The sequence below is a fragment of the Rattus norvegicus genome, chromosome 9, assembly GCF_021556685.1.
Source record: "Rattus norvegicus strain SHRSP/BbbUtx chromosome 9, alternate assembly SHRSP_T2T, whole genome shotgun sequence".
NCBI lineage: Eukaryota > Metazoa > Chordata > Mammalia > Rodentia > Muridae > Rattus > Rattus norvegicus.
The window spans coordinates 55,277,211-55,294,397 of record NC_141542.1 but is presented as its reverse complement, the minus strand read 5'-3'; the positions used below and the strand labels follow the sequence as shown (position 1 = coordinate 55,294,397).

Sequence of the window (17,187 nt, the reverse complement as noted above, 5' to 3'; positions counted from 1 at the left end):
CCGTGAAAGGTTTTCTTTTTTTTTTTGTTCCGGTCCATTCACAAAGCGCCATAGAAGACGGCGCAGGCGCAGTGGCGTCACGTGTGCGCTTCCTTGTAGCACAGTGTGTCAGCTCTGGGAATTTGCTGGGAGAGCCTGGGAGTTGTCGCAGTGATGGCTAAATCCAGCCTGGGACAGGATTCCGACAGCACTGCCGCGGTGGCGGTGCTAAAGCGGGCAGTGGAGCTGGATGCAGAGTCCCGGTACCAGCAGGCTCTGGTGTGTTACCAGGAGGGGATTGATATGCTCTTGCAGGTTCTGAAAGGTGAGCGAGTTTCGGTTTCCGCTCTATCTGGGACTGAGCGAAATTTAGGAAAACGAAACTTACTATTTACCAGGAAGCATTCAAATCCAGGAGGTATATTCTGATATTCTGCAGGATAACGGTGGTGGTGGCCTTTGCAATAGACTGATGTTATCAGGAAGGAGCGTAGGTCACTATTCAGAAACGTAAGAGGCATAACCAAATGTAAACTTGATAGGTCTTGCGTTTGAATGAATTTCATTCTTCGTTGTTGTCAGTTTGTGACTTGATTTTCTCCTCCCGCTGTCTCTCCTTCCTGCCTTCATCCCAATTATTATCCATAGAGTTTCAGTAGGGTGGAAGTTTGTTTACGGTGCACCTTGCTAATGACTACACCACTGAATAAATGGTCTCTCCCTCCCCATCAATGATTATATATAGACTCATTCTCAAGATGGGGGCGCATTCCACGGCCATTTATTCTGTGCGCAGCAACCAGTGGTCAGTCTCTGCAGTCACTATTCAGTACTGGTGGAGGAGGCTTCTCTGACCCTACAGACAACAGCACTGCTCTCTGGGCATAAACATGAGGTAGAGGGCAGTTTGACAGGTACATCATGTTGATTTAATAAAACTACAGCAGTAGCATCCCCCTAGGACCTAGGACTGCGCCAGTCATGATTTTTAGTCAGGTTTACAGTACCAGATGTGATCCCCTCCTGTCAGGCAGACTTCACATCCAATCCGAATGCAGTTAGGTACCGCATTTACCACGATTGCACAATGGGCTCATCTTGTCCGGCTGGTTGGTTTTAATAAAGTGTGTGGCAGTTCTCCCCCAGGAGCCTCTGTAGCACCTTCCAGCACAGTGGAACTATCCAACAAGTAGGACGCTTTCAACTTTCAACCCAGTTCTCTCTCTGACCTGTGACCAAGGTGTGCATTATCTCCAGCAATAGGGCCTTTTAAAAAAAAAAAAGATTTATTTTATTTATATGAGTACACTGTAGCTGTCTTCAGACACACCAGAAGAGGGCATCGGGTCCCATTACAGGTGGTTGTAAGCCACCATGTGGTTGCTGGGAATTGAACTCAGGACCTCTGGAAGAGCAGCCAGTGCTCTTAACCACTGAACCATCTCTCCAGCCCCAGCAATAGGGCCTTATGAACTAGTTTTGGCGGACATTCAAAAGCAGGGGTAAGCCTGTATTATTTTGGAGGACCTCACAGGTAGCCCTCTCCCAGAATTGGAATTTATGTATTTATTTTTAATTTAAGTGTGTGTGTAAGTCATGTTTCTGGGAGCAGCTTAATCTATCTACAGAGAATACCTCCACTTAAAATTTAATTTTTCTTTATTAGCTTACTCTTCTAGTTGGGGTTACTGGTGCTGTGATAAACACCATGACCAAAAGCAATCTGGGGAGGAAAGGATTTATCTGGCTTACACTTCCACATTGTAGTCCATCACTGAAGGAAGTCAGGACAGGAACTCAAACATGGCAGGAACCTGGAGGCAGGAGCTGATGCAGAGGCCATGGAGGGATGCTGCTTACTGGGTTGCTCCTCATAACTGGCTTAGCCTGCTTTCTTATAGAACTCAAGACTACCAGCCCAGGGATGGCACCACCCACAATGAGCTGGACCCTTCTCCATCAATCAGTAATAAAGAAAATGGCCTATAAGCTTGCCAGAGGCCAAACACACCACACACACACACACACACACACACACACACACACACACACACACACACAGGGTTTCTCTGTGTAGCCCTAGCTATCCAAACTCTCTCTGTAGACCAGGGTAACCTCGAACTCAGAGATCTGTCTCCTAAGTGCTGGGATTAAAAGACATGCGCCTAATGCCCAGCAATGTGTTTTCTTAATTGAGGTCCCCTCCTCTCAGATGACTTTGGCTTATGTCAGTTGGCATTAAACTCAGCAGCACACTTACCAAATATCAGTAGTGTCAGTGTTGTCTCGTTCTCCCCTCCCCAGGCATGGCAGCTAGTTTTATGTCAACTTGACCCAAGCTAGATTTATCTGAAAGGCAGGAATTTCAATGGAGAAAATGCCCCCATAAGATCTGTGATTAGCAATAAAATGCCACAGTGTGTATCTCTGAGGTGAGAGGACAAGTTGGCAAACTCATTTCTCATTGCCATTTGTGTCCCAGGGATGGAATTCAGGATTTCAGAGTTAGTGGCAAGCACCTTTACCTGCTGTCTTAGTAAGGGTTTTACTACTGTGAATAGGCACTGTGACCAAGGCAACTCTTACAAGGACATCAGTTAATTGGGGCTGGCTTACAGGTCCAGAGGTTCAGTCCATTATCATCAAGGTGGGAGCATGGCAGCATCCAGGCAGGCATGGTGCAGGAGCTGAGAGTTCTACATCTTCATCTGAAGGCTGCTAGCAGAATAATGACTTCCAGGCAGCTAGGATGAGGGTCTTATAGCCCATACTCACAGTGACACACCTACTCCAACAAGGCAACACCTTCTAATAGTGCCACTCCCTGGGCCAAGCATATACAAACCATCACACCTGCCATACCATCTTGCTGGCCTCTGTATTGTGCTTCTATAACTGGCAATATAGAGGAACTGCATCAGTCTCTTGCAGGGGCAGGCACCTCAGTGACGACCCCCCCCCACTTAGAGGCTCTATGTTTTTAATGTTGTCACACAAGACTCAGCCTCCTGTTCATGAACCTTAGGCAGGGTTGGGGGGAATCGGGGTGGGCACTTAAACCATGTTCAGGAGAAGAGAGAAAATGTTTATTTGTTCAGAGGAAATAGAGAAAGGATGAAGCCAGAAACAAATGAGAACGATTTTACCTAAAGTGTTGTGGGTGAGAAAGGGGTAGGAAGGAGGAAGAAAGGAAGGGGAGAATCAAGAGTGACTGACAGTATTCTGAGCTCCTCAGTTGAAGAGCATAAGGAGGAGGGAGATAGAGCTCTGGAGGATATAGCTCAGTTGGCTGAAAGTTTATGTAGCCTGCACAGAGCCCTGGGTCTCACTCAGGACCTTATAAAATTGGGCATGGTGGTGGACACCTATAATCCCAGCACTTGGGAGATCAGAAGTTCAAGGATATTCTTGACTACTTGTTTAATTTGAAGCCACACCCGGCTACATGAGATCTGGTCTTAAGGGGTTGGGGGGTGGGGACAGGAGGGACTAAAAAGGTAACTCCAGTACCATGCAAGCATCATATGCTGGCTGGTAAACCTTTTTCTCGCACAAGTATGGGGTAGGAATCCTGCAACTTACTTCTGTGTACCCTACCCTTAAGTGAAGAAAATATTTCTAAGTAGTCAAGTAAGTTACAAGGAAGGAAACTAGGAAGGCTGGAATGAATTTACTGGGTCAAAGTTGTCAGCATAACTCATGCTTTAAAGTACACATGCAGTCAGATAGAGACAGAAATACTTTATAAAACATGCATGTTAGCAAACCTACATGAACTTGTAGCTGGTTGGCAGAGAGAGCCTAGAAGCCATGGTAGGATTGTCCCTTCTATAAAACTATTCTTCTATAAAAAGACACGGGCTTCTGAAAAATGGTTGGTCATACAAGGATGGGACAAGGAACACATGTTGAATCAACACAAATGAGTTTAAAACAAGTCACATCAAAAGTAAGGGAATGCCAGGCCTGCTGGCACAGTCTGTAATCCCAGGACCATGGAGGCCGAGGTGGGAAGATGACAAGTTTGAGACCAGCGCAGGATAAGCAGTTCCAGTCCAGCCTGGGATACATAGGGTGATCCTCAACTACCTCGCAAAACCCAAGAGTGAGAGAATTGAAAAGGAATCAGACCGTGCTGAAGGAAGTAAGGTGAAGATCAATACTCATACATGAGCAGATGCTAAAGGGTACAAGGTACTCTCCTACAGATAGGGATGACTAGAGAAATCTAAACTGACTCCTGTTATAGTCAGTGAACACACACACACACACACACACACACACACACACACACACACACACACACACACGAATCCACCAAGAAGGGCATTTGACTTCTCTGATATTTTCGACCCAATGCATAAATTCACTTTACTCATGAAAAGACGGCAGACAACTCAAAAGGCCTGACATTCTGAAACTAAGGGTTTGAAGAAGGGTTTGTGATATAGGTTAATCTGTTCATTTCACCCTGGGTGTGTAGCACGAATGAATTCAGAGGCCTGGGGATCTTGCTCAGTGATAACCCATTTACCTTTTATCACGAGCATTCATTGGGTTCTGGGTTCAATCCTTGATATCTCTCTCTCTCTCTCTCTCTCTCTCTCTCTCTCTCTCTCTCTCTAACCCATTTACCTTTTATCACAAGCATTCATTGGGTTCTGGGTTCAATCCTTGATATCTCTCTCTCTCTCTCTCTCTCTCTCTCTCTCTCTCTCTCACACACACACACACACACACACACACACACACATCAACATGATGTTTAAAAAATGAAATTAAAAACTAATTAGGAAAGTCAAAGGAAGAAGGGAACGGGATGTGGTTTGGGGTTGGGTCAGCGTAAGCTTTATTGATAATGTATTGTGAAAAATCACTTACTGTTTTGTGTGGGTTGGTTTTGTTGTTTTGTTCTTTGTTTTGTTTTTTTGGTAGCTAGGAAAATGATTGAGCTTTAACTGTAATGCAGAGGCCTCAAAGAAAAGCTGGTAATCGGGAAAATGGTATCTTAATTATTTAGACTTCCCAACGTGTGGCTAATCAGGACGAGGTGAGCAGTGTTGAAGCCATACCTAGCTGTTTTGTGCCCTTCAGCACTCTGAATCTGAGCACATTGCAAGGGTGGGGACTTTGTGGGAAACCTGACAGATTGCTGGACTAAATAGAGAAGCTGTTCTTGAACTTGAGGAAATCCTTGTTCTTTTTTCCAATTCATAGGCACCAAAGAGTCCAGTAAAAGAAGTACTCTCAGAACGAAAATCTCTGGCTACATGGATAGAGCAGAAAATATAAAGAAATACTTAGATCAAGAAAAAGAAGGTAAAAGGCTCAGTTTTGCAACATGACTTGGGGTTGGGCTTAGAGTTGGGGGTGGGGCTTGAGGCCCTGGGTTCAAAGATCTTGCCTATTGGAGCTCGATGTTGTTTGGGCCACTTGTACCTGGGAGCTTCGTGAATTTGTGCTGTTTCTCTATTCCTCATACAGAAATTGTTCTTAACAGTTTCTGGTTTTCATTTTGGGACTTGGGGATTCAGTCATCCTTTGAACATCTGAGGAAAACTTGACCATTTTAAAGGTACCTGTAGATCAGTATGAAGTGTATGTGTGGACCCCAATTTAAGAACATTGCAGAAGAGCTCTGAATGTGGATCCTAGAGCTGTATTTCCTTTTATGAAAAATGAAAATCGTTAGAATAGCTAAGGAAACACGTGCAACTCTGCTGTCCTGGGTTGGGTGTTTTTTTCTTTCTTTCATTTTATAGTCTCATAAGAACTTCATTCAGTTCGCAGAGTGTGAACCACTAAAAGTCTGCTTGAAACACTTTGTAGCATGCTTCTCATGTGCAATGCCCTGGATTCAATCCCTAGCACCAAAAGCAAGCAGACAAACAAGCAAGGAAACAAAAAACCTTAAAACCAAACCAACCAACCAACCAAACAAACAGATAAGTAGGTAATTAAATAAATAAAAGGCAGTGTGGTATATACCTGTAGACCCAGCACTTGGGAGGTAGAGGAAAAAGGATTAGGAATTCAAGGTCACCCTCAGCTACGTAAGAAGTGTGTGGCCAGCCTGGGCTACATTTCTTGCAGTGCTAGGGCCTGCTTCTGATCTCCGTGGTGCTGTTTATGTTTAAGGCCCACATTAGTCACAAAAGTTCGAGATCTGAGGTGGCCAGTCTGGAAGGAAGGCGGATACGACTGGATTCGTCCTGTTCTGCCCACTGTGGCAGGGTCTGAGCCACACCTTGGTACAGTCAGTCCTTGTATTAGTTAGGGTTCCATTGCTGTGCACAGACACCATGATCAAGAGAACTCCTATAGGACAACATTTAACTGGGGCTGGCCTACAGGTTCAGAGGTTCAGAGGTTCAGTCCATTATCATCAAGGTGGGAGCATGGTGCAGGAGGAGCTGAGGGTTCTACATCTTCATCCGAAGGAAGCCAGGAATAAACTGGGCATCCTTAGTCAGCTAGGAAGAAGGTCTCAAAGTTCACACCCACAGTGGAACACCCACTCCAACTAGGTCACACACACTCCCAACAGGGCTACAACTACCCCAACAAGGTCACACCCATACCAGCAGGGCCACACCTACTCCAAGGCCACACCTCCTAATAGTGCCACACTGTGGACCAAGCATATACAAATGGTCACATTTTTGGCTTGGTTTTTGAGGCAGGGTTTCTCTGTGTAGTCTTGGCTATCCTAGAACTCACTCGGTAGACCAAACTGGCTTCGAACTCACAAAGATCGATCACTTGCCCCTGCCTCCTGAGTACTGAGGCTAAAGGCGTGCACCACCACTGCCTGGCTCAGTCAGTCCTCTCTTGGAAGCTTTTTCAAGTAACCTCTTGTGGGCTGGGGAGAAGGACCCAGCACAGCACTGGCTGCTCTTGCAGAGGACCCCCGCCCCAACCACTCCTGGGTTCAGTGTCCAGTACCCACATGGCAGCTCACAGCCATTTTAACTCAGATTCTGGGGAATCTAAGGCTGTGTTCTGACTTAGGCAGACACTGCGTATATGTGGTGCAAATACATACATGCAGGCAAGACATTTATATGCATAAAATAAATTCTTTTTTTTTTTTTTTGGTTCTTTTTTTTTTTTCGGAGCTGGAGACCGAACACAGGGCCTTGCACTTCCTAGGCAAGCGCTCTACCACTGAGCTAAATCCCCAACCCCATAAATTCTTTTTTAATTTAAATTTAAAGAAAAAAATTTTAAGTTTAAAAAAATGGATGGTCCCCTTTGCTTAGCCTCTGTGAAGGCAGGAATCTCCTTGGGAATAGTATTTTGTCTTCTTTCCTTATATGTATGAAACATTTTGCAGTTTTCAGCCTAGAGTAGGCGTGTGATAGCTTCTGTGTCAATAAGTTTGAAAGATTGTAACTTATCCTGATTACTCATTGTATGAAACATAACTGCGTATAAAGAAAGTGCTCACAGGCACTGGTGAGGTGGTCCAGTGGGTAGAACCACCCGCCAACAAATGTAAAGACCTAAGTTCAACCCCCGGGGGACCCACGTGTGTGCCCCACAGGAAAGACTGAAGGTGTAACTTTTTAAAGTGGTCACTGGTCACAATGTCATAGCTTGTGTCTTATAGATGGAAAATATCACAAGCAAATTAAAATAGAAGAGAATGCCACTGGTTTCAGTTACGAGTCACTTTTCAGAGAATACCTACAGGAGACAGTTACAGAAGTTTGGATAGAAGACCCCTACATTAGACAGACCCATCAGGTAAGTAGCTTACTAAAACATAATGGAATGCAACTTTAAATGCACAGTCAGCTGCCCATGTTTATGGGTTACCTACCCATGGATTCAGTGGAGGGTCAGAGATATAGGTAAAAATTCCATCCGTACTGAACAGGCACAAACGAGACAAGACAGTGGTAACGCATGGTGTCTCCACTGTGTGATACGGAGTCTAGAGGCCGTCTAAAGGGCCCAGGAATTGGTGTGTGGCGTCTGGCCTGATACCACCTCACTTAAAATAAGGGATGGAACCATCTGTGGATATCTTAGTATCTGGCTAGGGAAGGGTGTCCTAGAGTCAGTTCTTTTAAATAGTTTTATTAGACACTGGTGTTTCCTTTCGGATGCAGTACTTATAAAGCAGTGTTTTATTTTGCTCCCTGTGCACTATGCCCAGTAATTGACTGTAGCAGCTTAAATTTAAAACTTCCGTGTAACTTGCTGTATTTAGGTTCTTTGTATCTTTACCTGTGGAACTTTGTGCCACCTTTATTTGAGTCGACTTAACCCACCCCTTCGGTGGCAGGACCCGAGGACGCACCACCAGATGGAGGAGCTCCCTCATCAGGGAGGCCCCCAGGCGTTCCTCCAGGTGTACCACGGGCTCGGGCTCTGGTACAGTGACAGGACTGTAGGCTTTCTCCAGTTCTTTCCGCCGGCGCTCAGATCGTTCCTTCTCTGCAGGCTGGTGCTGACCCAGCCAGCTGATGACTGTAGAGTCAGTTCTTGCTGGAAAACTGGGGAGCTAGTACTAATCCATCCCAATGCCTTTCAGCTCTATAACTTCCTTCGGTTCTGTGAGATGCTGATTAAGAAGCCATGTAAAGTAAGGACTATTCACCTTCTCACCTCTGGGGATGAAGTAGGTATCTGAAAAGCCTCATTCTTTCTGAACTTACTGTGTCAGTTACAGGTTACCTGGTCGGGCCCTTCGTGCCAAGAATAGACTGTCTTAAGAAAAAGGCTGTTGATTTGAGAGCGTTGACCTCATATTCCATCATTTTGTTGAACTCTATGAATTTGAGTTTATCAGTGTGGTCTCAGTGACCCTGCAGTCTGCGCCAGTGACTGTTCTGTCCTTTACTCCATGGGCCTGGCGTTAGACTGTCGCTGGGTCTTTCTTGATTTTGACTAGAGTAGAAGTGTACCTGAAGAATTAGACTTTCCAGGGTTAGTCTAAGGAGTAGGCAGCCCCACACGGATAACCGAGCATCGTCACTAAGGTACATTTAAGAAACAGCATGGTGCCACATGCCTGTGCTCCTAGCAACACGGAGGCAGAGGGAGGAGGCAGTTGTGTGATATTCACAATTGTTTAATTGTTTGTATAAAAACAATATAAAAAGAAAAGAATTACTCATCTGTCGGTTGCTTCTTTGAGGCAGCAATGTTGAAATCGATATAAATCTTTTCAGTTTAATCTCTCTGTGGTATTGTATAGCTTGTGGATAATGTAACTTACTAATAACAGAGGCAGTAAATTATGCTTCATATTATCAATAGGGTTTTGGGAACACACAGCAAAGTAGTGGCCTGGAAGAAATAAAGCAGTCCCTCAGGAGTCACGGAGTGGTTTTGGAAATAAACTATTCTTCATCTATCCATGACCGAGAAATTAGGTTAGTGTGTAATGTTTTACTTTTTCATATACTTTAAAAATTCTAATGTAATATAATCATATACATATTGTTAAATATACAAACTGCAAATGAAGCTCAAATTTAGTAATTGCACATTGGACAAAAAACAAAAACAAAAACAAAAACAAAAAAAAAACCAAAAAAAACCCCTTGACTTACCTCTTAAGAGTGAGTTAATTCTTAGTCAAGTAATATGTACAGGTCCTGTGTCATGTGGGAAAGAGCTCTTCTTTGCAGACCATAGCCACTATAGGAGCCAACTATAGGAGATAGTAAATTACTGTTTACCCAGTGTGGCTTTAGTGGTATGTTATAGCAGTGTGCTGTCAATTAGGAAATGTAGACACAGCTTCTTAGTGATCCTTCCTTCCCTTTAGCCTAGTAAATTTCACATGATACAGAAAAGAGACCCTGTTTCTAATAAGAAGTAAATCAGAAGCTAAAGTGGATGGCAGTGTCGCTATTGTTGAAACAGAGGTCAGTGTCTGGACTACCCTTGGGATCCCAGTTCCCATCTCTTTTCTGCATAGTGGCACTGTGGCAGTCAGGGTTCTCTAGAGGGACAGAACACACACACACACACACACACACACACACACACACAGAGGATTTGTTAGAATGGCTTACAAGTTGTGGTCCAGCTAGTCCAACAATGACTGTTTACCAAGAACCCAGAGTTGTTCAGCCCATGAAGCTGGGAGCTTCAGCTGGTCTTCGTTATACACTGGAATCCTGGAGAAGTAGGCTGTAGTGCTGGTGACAGAGTGGTGAGAGCAAGCAGGAAAATAGAGCAGGCTTCCGTCTTCCATGTCATGAGCTTTATATAGGCTGCCAGCAGAAGGCACAGCCCAGATTAAAGGCAGATCTTCCCATCTCAAAAGATGGTGATTAGAAGTGGGTCTCCGCACATCAAAATGTTTAATTAAAGAAAAAAAAATCCCTTACCGGTGTGCACGGCCATTTGAGCATTAGTTAATTCTAGATGTTCTCAAGTTGAAAGCCAGAATAGCTATCACAGGCACTGTTGAAACATCACCACACTCTTCCTGAAAGGGCCTTGCAAACCGCTTGTTAGTGGAGAAGAGCTTGGGCAAGCTGAAATTCAAAAGTGGCTTTCCCTTTACCGGTTCTTCCTCCCCTAACCAGGTTAGCTGATGGTTTTCAGTGCTCCTTTTGTTTTTCTTACACGCAGCTCTGGACCAACCCCAGTCTGATTCCACTCATGCTTTTCTTGGTTTAGGGGGAGATCTTGTTGATTCTTAACCAACTTTAAAAACCTGCCTGACTCAGATGACTCGAATATAATACTGTACACTGATTTCAATAGGTTCAACAATGGATGGATGATTAAAATCGGAAGGGGCCTTGATTACTTTAAGAAACCACAGGTAGGCTATGGCTTTATGACTCCGTGCGAGCACTGTTTGTTTTCATACTTGTTCTCATGGGCTCCTGGGCTCCCGGCCTCCACGTAACATCATGCGTGTCTTTCCGTGTGAGTCGCTTTTAACATTGCCCTTCTTTTCTTTATAGGGCCGTTTTTCTCTCGGATACTGTGATTTAGACCTGAGGCCGTGTCATGAAACAACGGTGGACATTTTTCACAACAAGCACACAAAAAAAATATGATGCCATAATGACCAAAATCCACGTTTCTGCCGTAGGTGGCCTCAGCCCATTTTCTGTTGCTAGAACTGAACAGCGCACACTGGAGAGTGGGTAAAGGATGGAGGCTTGGTCTTCGGTACCTGGGAGGACCTTCCTTCTGCATCCCACAGGGCTTAATGCAAAAAAGACAGAGTAGGCTTGTGAGGCAGAGCCTGACACCTCAGAGGTTTCCCCTCTCAACACTGCTGAACTAGGGACCATGATTCTAACCCATGAACTCCTGGGGGGCACAAACCATAGCAAGCAGATATTGGGCCTGCTTTTTTTTTTATTTACTCCGAACATATTTTTATAATGTATGAATTTAACAATAAATGTTTACATTTCTACTGATTTCTGGGTCCACTCATCTGTGAACACACTGTTCAGCAGATTTACAGTGTTTCCTCTGAAGTCACACAGTTAACTGAAAGATTTTACCAGCCTCCGCCTGACTGTCGGAGAGTAGCCCACCAAGTGTGGCACAGCTGTTATGAGGGAAACCGGATGGATGATCGTTTTGCTCCTAGGAATTCAGTGTTCCTAAATGAAAATCATGGCTCACAGTGCTTGTGAGAGACTGAGGGCCTAATCATGAGAAAAAAAAATGTACATGTGGCTGAAGTTGTAGCTCGGAGTACTGCTCTTAACTGCTGAGCCATCTCTCCGGCCCTGGCAGTTTTTTTCTAACCCAATTAGCTCCCAGATAATTGAGTCAGAGACCTACTGATTTAGTCAACAGGCTTTAAGCACAATAACCGAGCAGATACTATGCCTAACCCTCCATACTATCTTAGCTACTTCCCAGCCACACGCCCCCAAGTCCCCAACTCACTTGTATTTAGTCTTTCCTTGGTTTGCTTTACTGTAGCTGTCCTCATGAAGAACTCCCTTGGCAGTTCCTCCTTATTCCTGACCTTCTCCCTGGACACGCGCCCCGCCCCCATCAGTAGTCCAGCCTTCCTATCTCCTCTGCCCAATCACTGGCTGTTCAGCTATTTATTAACCAATCAGAGATAATTGGGGAGCATTCTTTATACCACATTGATGCAGGAGATTCTTCAAGATCCATGGTAATTTCATATACTGTGAAGTGCCTTTCAGTGCTTGGTATACAGTGCATACACAATAAATAGCCAGTACTGTAGGAGCAAAATGGATTAGTGGTAGAGTTAAGAAGCAGCCAACAGTGATGTTACTCTCTGAAGAAATTTGGAAAGTGAAAACTTGGAAAAGTAAAACTGACAAATGGGATCTCAGTTTGGGGAAAAGGGTATACTGACTGACTTTGGTTAAAGACCCAAAAGAACAGGCAGATGTAAATCATTGGCCATGGGGGAAGCACATTTTTAATCCCAGCACTCAGGAGTCAGAAGCACACACACAAAGATCTCGGAGTCTGAGGCCATCCTCGTCCAAGTAGCAAGTTCTGCCCTGGTGAGGGCTGCATGCTGAGACCGTGTACTGACTAGTTATATGTCAACTGGATACAAGCTATAGTCATTTTGGAAGAAGGAACCTTAATAAAGAAAAACATTCCCACTAGACTGGACTGTGGACGAGTGTGGTGCACTTTCTTGGGTTACAGTTGATAAGGGCCCAGCTCACTAAGGGCAGCGCCACCCCTGGGCTGGAGGTCCTGAGCAAGCCAGTAAGCAGGCCTCCCTCCATGGCCACAACATCAGTTTTTACCTGAATTCCTCTGACTGGAACTGTAAGACCAAGTTGCATTTGGTCATGGTGTTTTGTCACAGCAATAGAAACCCTAACTAAGGGGTTGGGGATTTAGCTCAGTGGTAGAGCTCTTGCCTAGCAAAAGCAAGGCCCTGGGTTCGGTCCCCAGCTCCGAAAAAAAAAAAAGAAAAAAAAAAAAGAAACCCTAACTAACACCCCCTGTTTTTTTTTTTTTTTAAATGAAACAAAACAAAAACAAACCAACAACAAAAATCCCCAATGGTACAAGCAGGAGAGGACAAACAAAATCCAGGTAGGGAGTTAGCCTTAAGGAAAAGAACATAGTTTCTTGTCTGAAGTTTAATGAGAGGAGAAATGACAGAGGATGGGGCACTAAGGGCTCATTTCCGAGGGCCAAAACTAACAGATTATCAATCAAAGTTTGTGAGTGGAAACTAGGAACAGGCCACCTCAAGAACCTGACACCCCTATTTCTTTTTTAAAGAGACATAAAATCAATTGTAATTTAAAATTCTTTCTCACTGAAACTGCCAGCGTAAAGAAAGTTATCGGGGTCACATCATTCCCCTGATTTTTTCACACAGAATGTTCAATTTACTCTGTAAGTGATGGTCGTCTGTCCTCAGTAATATATTTGTTAGCAGCGTGGTTTCAACGGGGCAGAATTTGCTGCCAATAAAACTTGAGTTTAATTTGTCACCTATTTCCAGTGGCAGCCAGTGATCGGGTGCCTTAATATCGCAGGTTTCGATTCGTCCGTTCTTTACGTCCATGAACACTTGGATTTCCAAACACGCCTGCCCATGCGGCACATGAAACATGGTGTCCACGGTAAACCTGGGTGTCCTGCCGTAAACCCACTCCCAGCTTTGCAGTTCCTTGATTTTGCTGTTTATTCCAGGAAACACAGTCTCATCTGCAGGGTTTATAAGGTTAACATGGTCATCAATTTGATGATACGCTGCATACTCTGCTGCCACAGCACTCATCAGAACGTCACAGGTCAGCGTGGAATCTCTTTCCAGAAGGTTTTTCACAGTGGAAGGGATGCTGGGAGTGGCGTTGCTCTTTATCCCGTGGTAGGGACTCTTCAGCGAGGAAGACAGAGCTGTCCTGTCGGTGCTGCATAACAAGGTGCAGTGGTGGTACGCCGCTGTCCGGCCGATCTTTGATGCGGTTCCTGAGATTTTAAACTGCCCATCGAGTAACAGGTCAAATTTTTTGGTAGGCTGCACATCCAGCTGGGGTTGGACAGCATTCAGAGCTCTCACAATTAGTTTCAGATTTTCCATTCTGTCATACTTGGTTTTGGTGGTAAAGAAGGTGAGATTGATGTTACCCATGTCGTGGTACACTGTTCCTCCTCCACTCTTCCTCCGGGCCAGTTTTATTCCTTCCTGTCTCATCAGATGGAGGTTACATTCCTGCCATGGATTCTGATGCCTACCGATGACGACAGAAGGAGAATTTCTCCAAAGGAAAAGAATCGGCTTCCCTTCTAGATGTATGTGGTCATGGATCCAGTCTTCTACAGCCAGATTTTCATACACATCATTGGAGATCGACTGTAAAATGAGCCCATGTGTGGGTGGGCTTTTAAAGCCAGCTGTTGGGACCTTGTGCTGACAAAGTAGTCGGAAGCAATTCTTCATTGAAAATGGAATTAGCATGCTTTTAAAAATAAGACAAAAGAAGATAAGTTAATTCAATAAAAAAAGACAATTAAATTCCATTCTTTATCTATTTGGTAATTATCAAAACCTTATCAAAGAGTCCAGACCAGTTGCCTTTATTTTCATTTTTACCTTTAGTCTTTAGTCTTTAATAGAGTGACCAAAGGAAATCAATGAAGATAAACTTTAGATAATTTCAACTAAACTGAACTAAATGGTATGGAGTAAACACATTAAATAAGGTACAGCAAAGCCAAATAAATTATTTCGAATTCATAATACATTTTCATTGAGAAAAAATTAGATTAACAAAAAAAGAAAAATGAAATAATCCAGAATCCTACCATCTGGAGATAATCAATTAACATTTTAGTGTAAACAACCTCTTTTGTTTCTGTTCATGTGTATACACCTTTACACATACACATTTCCCCCCAAAGTGTAATGGCACTGTTATTTCATTTTCCTCCTGGATATGAGACTTCATTAAGTTACCCACTGGACCTCGAACCCCTGGGTTCAAATAGTCCCTTTGCTCTAGCTTCAACTAGAATATAGATATATTGCCATTCCTGGCTTTCACTTACCATTAATTTGTTTTTATGCCACTGTGTGTGTGTGTGTGGTGTGCATGTGTGCACATATTTGTGCATCGTCTCACTCAACCTGAAGCTTGGTGATTGTCTAGACTCACTGGCCAAAGATCCTCTTCCTGGGTGATCCGAGGGAGAAACATCCCGGAACAGGTGTCATGATGTCTGGGATACTAATAAACTAGAATGTGTCCTTTGAGGTTGGGATTTGAAAAAGACCTTGTGACATGCTTTCCTAAGGTGAAGCTAGTCACTCTTGTTAACATATACAGAGGTTAAGGTAAAATAGTTGCTTTTATATTTTAATGCTTGCTTTGCAACTAATTGAATAGCTTAAGACCAGTAGTTTAATCTCTATCTGATCCAATTGCCTTTAGTTGAATTCAAGAGCACATGAGATGAACTGAAATTGTGATTACAGGGTCTTCTCTTCCAATCTAATTTGTTAACGTTTTAACATGTCTTCTTTCAAGTGTACATGGATTCCTAAGAAATATGTCAAACTGGAATTTACCTTGATACATTAACTACAGTCCACAATTTGCCAGAGATCTCAATAAGGGTTCTAGAAATGATCCAATTCATTGAATTGGTTGCATATTTGTTTAATTCATGCATTTTAACAGCCCTTAAAAAAAAAAACCAAAAAAACACTCCGTTCATCCAGGCATAGATATACAGTGTGAATTAAATAATCTGACATATTCTGCATTTACTACAAGGCATGCTTTGTCCTTGGCAGTTGAGATTCATCAGTGAACTACATAAAGGTGAGCAGAGTTACAGGGAAGGCAAACCCAGGGCCAGAACAGAGAAGACTGGAAATCTGTGAGTTGAGTTTAAATAGGACTATTAATCTAGGCCTCATAAAATGGTTACATGAGAGTCAAGATTAAGGAGTTAGACTAAATGATTATTATGAATCACAAATTACTCTAGTTATTAGAACACATAATCTCCCTACCCCCAGACAGGGTGTGTGTAGCCTTGGATGTCCTGAAAATACCTCTGTAGACCAGGCTGACCTTGAGCTCACAGAGATCTACTTGCCTCTGCCCCCGGGCTGAAGGCATGCTCATACCCTCTGAGACAAATGTGTTTCTCCTTTGTAGCTGACTCTGGACTAAATCAAACAGTCCAGCTTTTGAAAGCCTGGGGGAATTTTGCTTCTACAAAGTCACTTTACATAGTGCCCTGCACTCATATTTTATTTTTTTTAGTTGAAAAAAATTATATATTTTGATCATGTTCCTTCCCTTCCCCGTTTTCACAGATCCCATCACCTCCCTATCCACCCAACTTTAAAAAACAAAAACCTATGAAAAGTAAAGTCAAAATAAGCAAAAGGTCTGCGAGGCAAAAAATGCACAAACACACACAGCCTGTGGAGTTTGTTTTGTGTTGGCCAGCTACCCCTCGGTGAGGAATTAATACACCCACCTACACTCTATTTTAAAAGCTTTAGTTGATCAAAGAATAGGGCTCAGCAACTGGCTCAATCTAGATTTGAGACCGCCAAGCGACCTCCCAGGTCTCTGCATTCACGTTCATTCTTAGTGTTTCAAAATTTTTTCTCAAAGGGCTCTTACTTCCATGTTCTGGGAAACACTTCTGCACTGCCAACATATGCTTCTCCCATACGGAGAGCAATTCAAGCCCAAGCCACAGGTTCACCTTCCTCACAAGGCCTTACCAAAACTATTTGCTACCCTCCTAACAATGCGATCCCAGCCTGGAAGTGATTGCGTACTTAAGTTCTACTCTTCGTGAGCAGGCACGCGACTGGCATTGAATGCCTATAGTTTGCTCTCCGCCGTATGAGAAATCAACTGTTCCTAATAGTGAAATTACGTTGTCCGGAGCACCAGGTGTAACCTGCACAGCTTTCAGTACCAGCAGGAGGGGCCCAAGCGACGCGTGCTCCGCGACGCACGCGTGCTCACTGCAGCACCCACTCATGCTCAGAATGTGCCTCCGCAACCCGCAAAGAACCTACCGGATCTGCTTCCGGTTTCACCCACCTGCCACTTCCGGTCGCGCCCGCAGCAGCGTTTCTGCAAATTAAAGCTCAATCAACACACGTGGGACCTAGAGCACTGGTCCTGCGAGACGCTGTCGCTGGCTATTCCTCTCCAGCCACGCCCAGAGGCCCGCCCCCGGAGAGCACTTCCCTGGAAAGACCGCCCCCTGGAT

At 44.0% G+C, this 17,187-nt stretch overlaps 2 protein-coding genes across 8 annotated transcripts; one reads left to right on the top strand and one right to left on the bottom strand.

The window, feature by feature from the left end:
- The first annotated feature begins 68 nt into the window (after positions 1–68).
- Positions 69–11,387, top strand: Mitd1 (microtubule interacting and trafficking domain containing 1). Of its 2 annotated transcripts, none has more exons than XM_087566654.1 (7): positions 69–304; positions 5,197–5,298; positions 7,592–7,728; positions 8,522–8,572; positions 9,250–9,365; positions 10,714–10,774; positions 10,920–11,387. In XM_087566654.1, exons 1-7 carry the CDS (start codon positions 154–156, stop codon positions 11,013–11,015), a joined length of 714 nt encoding a protein of 237 aa, XP_087422780.1. In that variant the 5' UTR covers positions 69–153; the 3' UTR covers positions 11,016–11,387.
- Lipt1 (lipoyltransferase 1) lies at positions 11,305–17,134 on the bottom strand. Of its 6 annotated transcripts, none has more exon segments than NM_001432404.1 (3): positions 11,305–14,399; positions 15,509–15,622; positions 16,745–17,121. In NM_001432404.1, a coding segment is annotated over 1 exon segment (1,116 nt). In that variant the 5' UTR covers position 14,399; positions 15,509–15,622; positions 16,745–17,121; the 3' UTR covers positions 11,305–13,282.
- Positions 17,135–17,187: the final 53 nt, after the last annotated feature.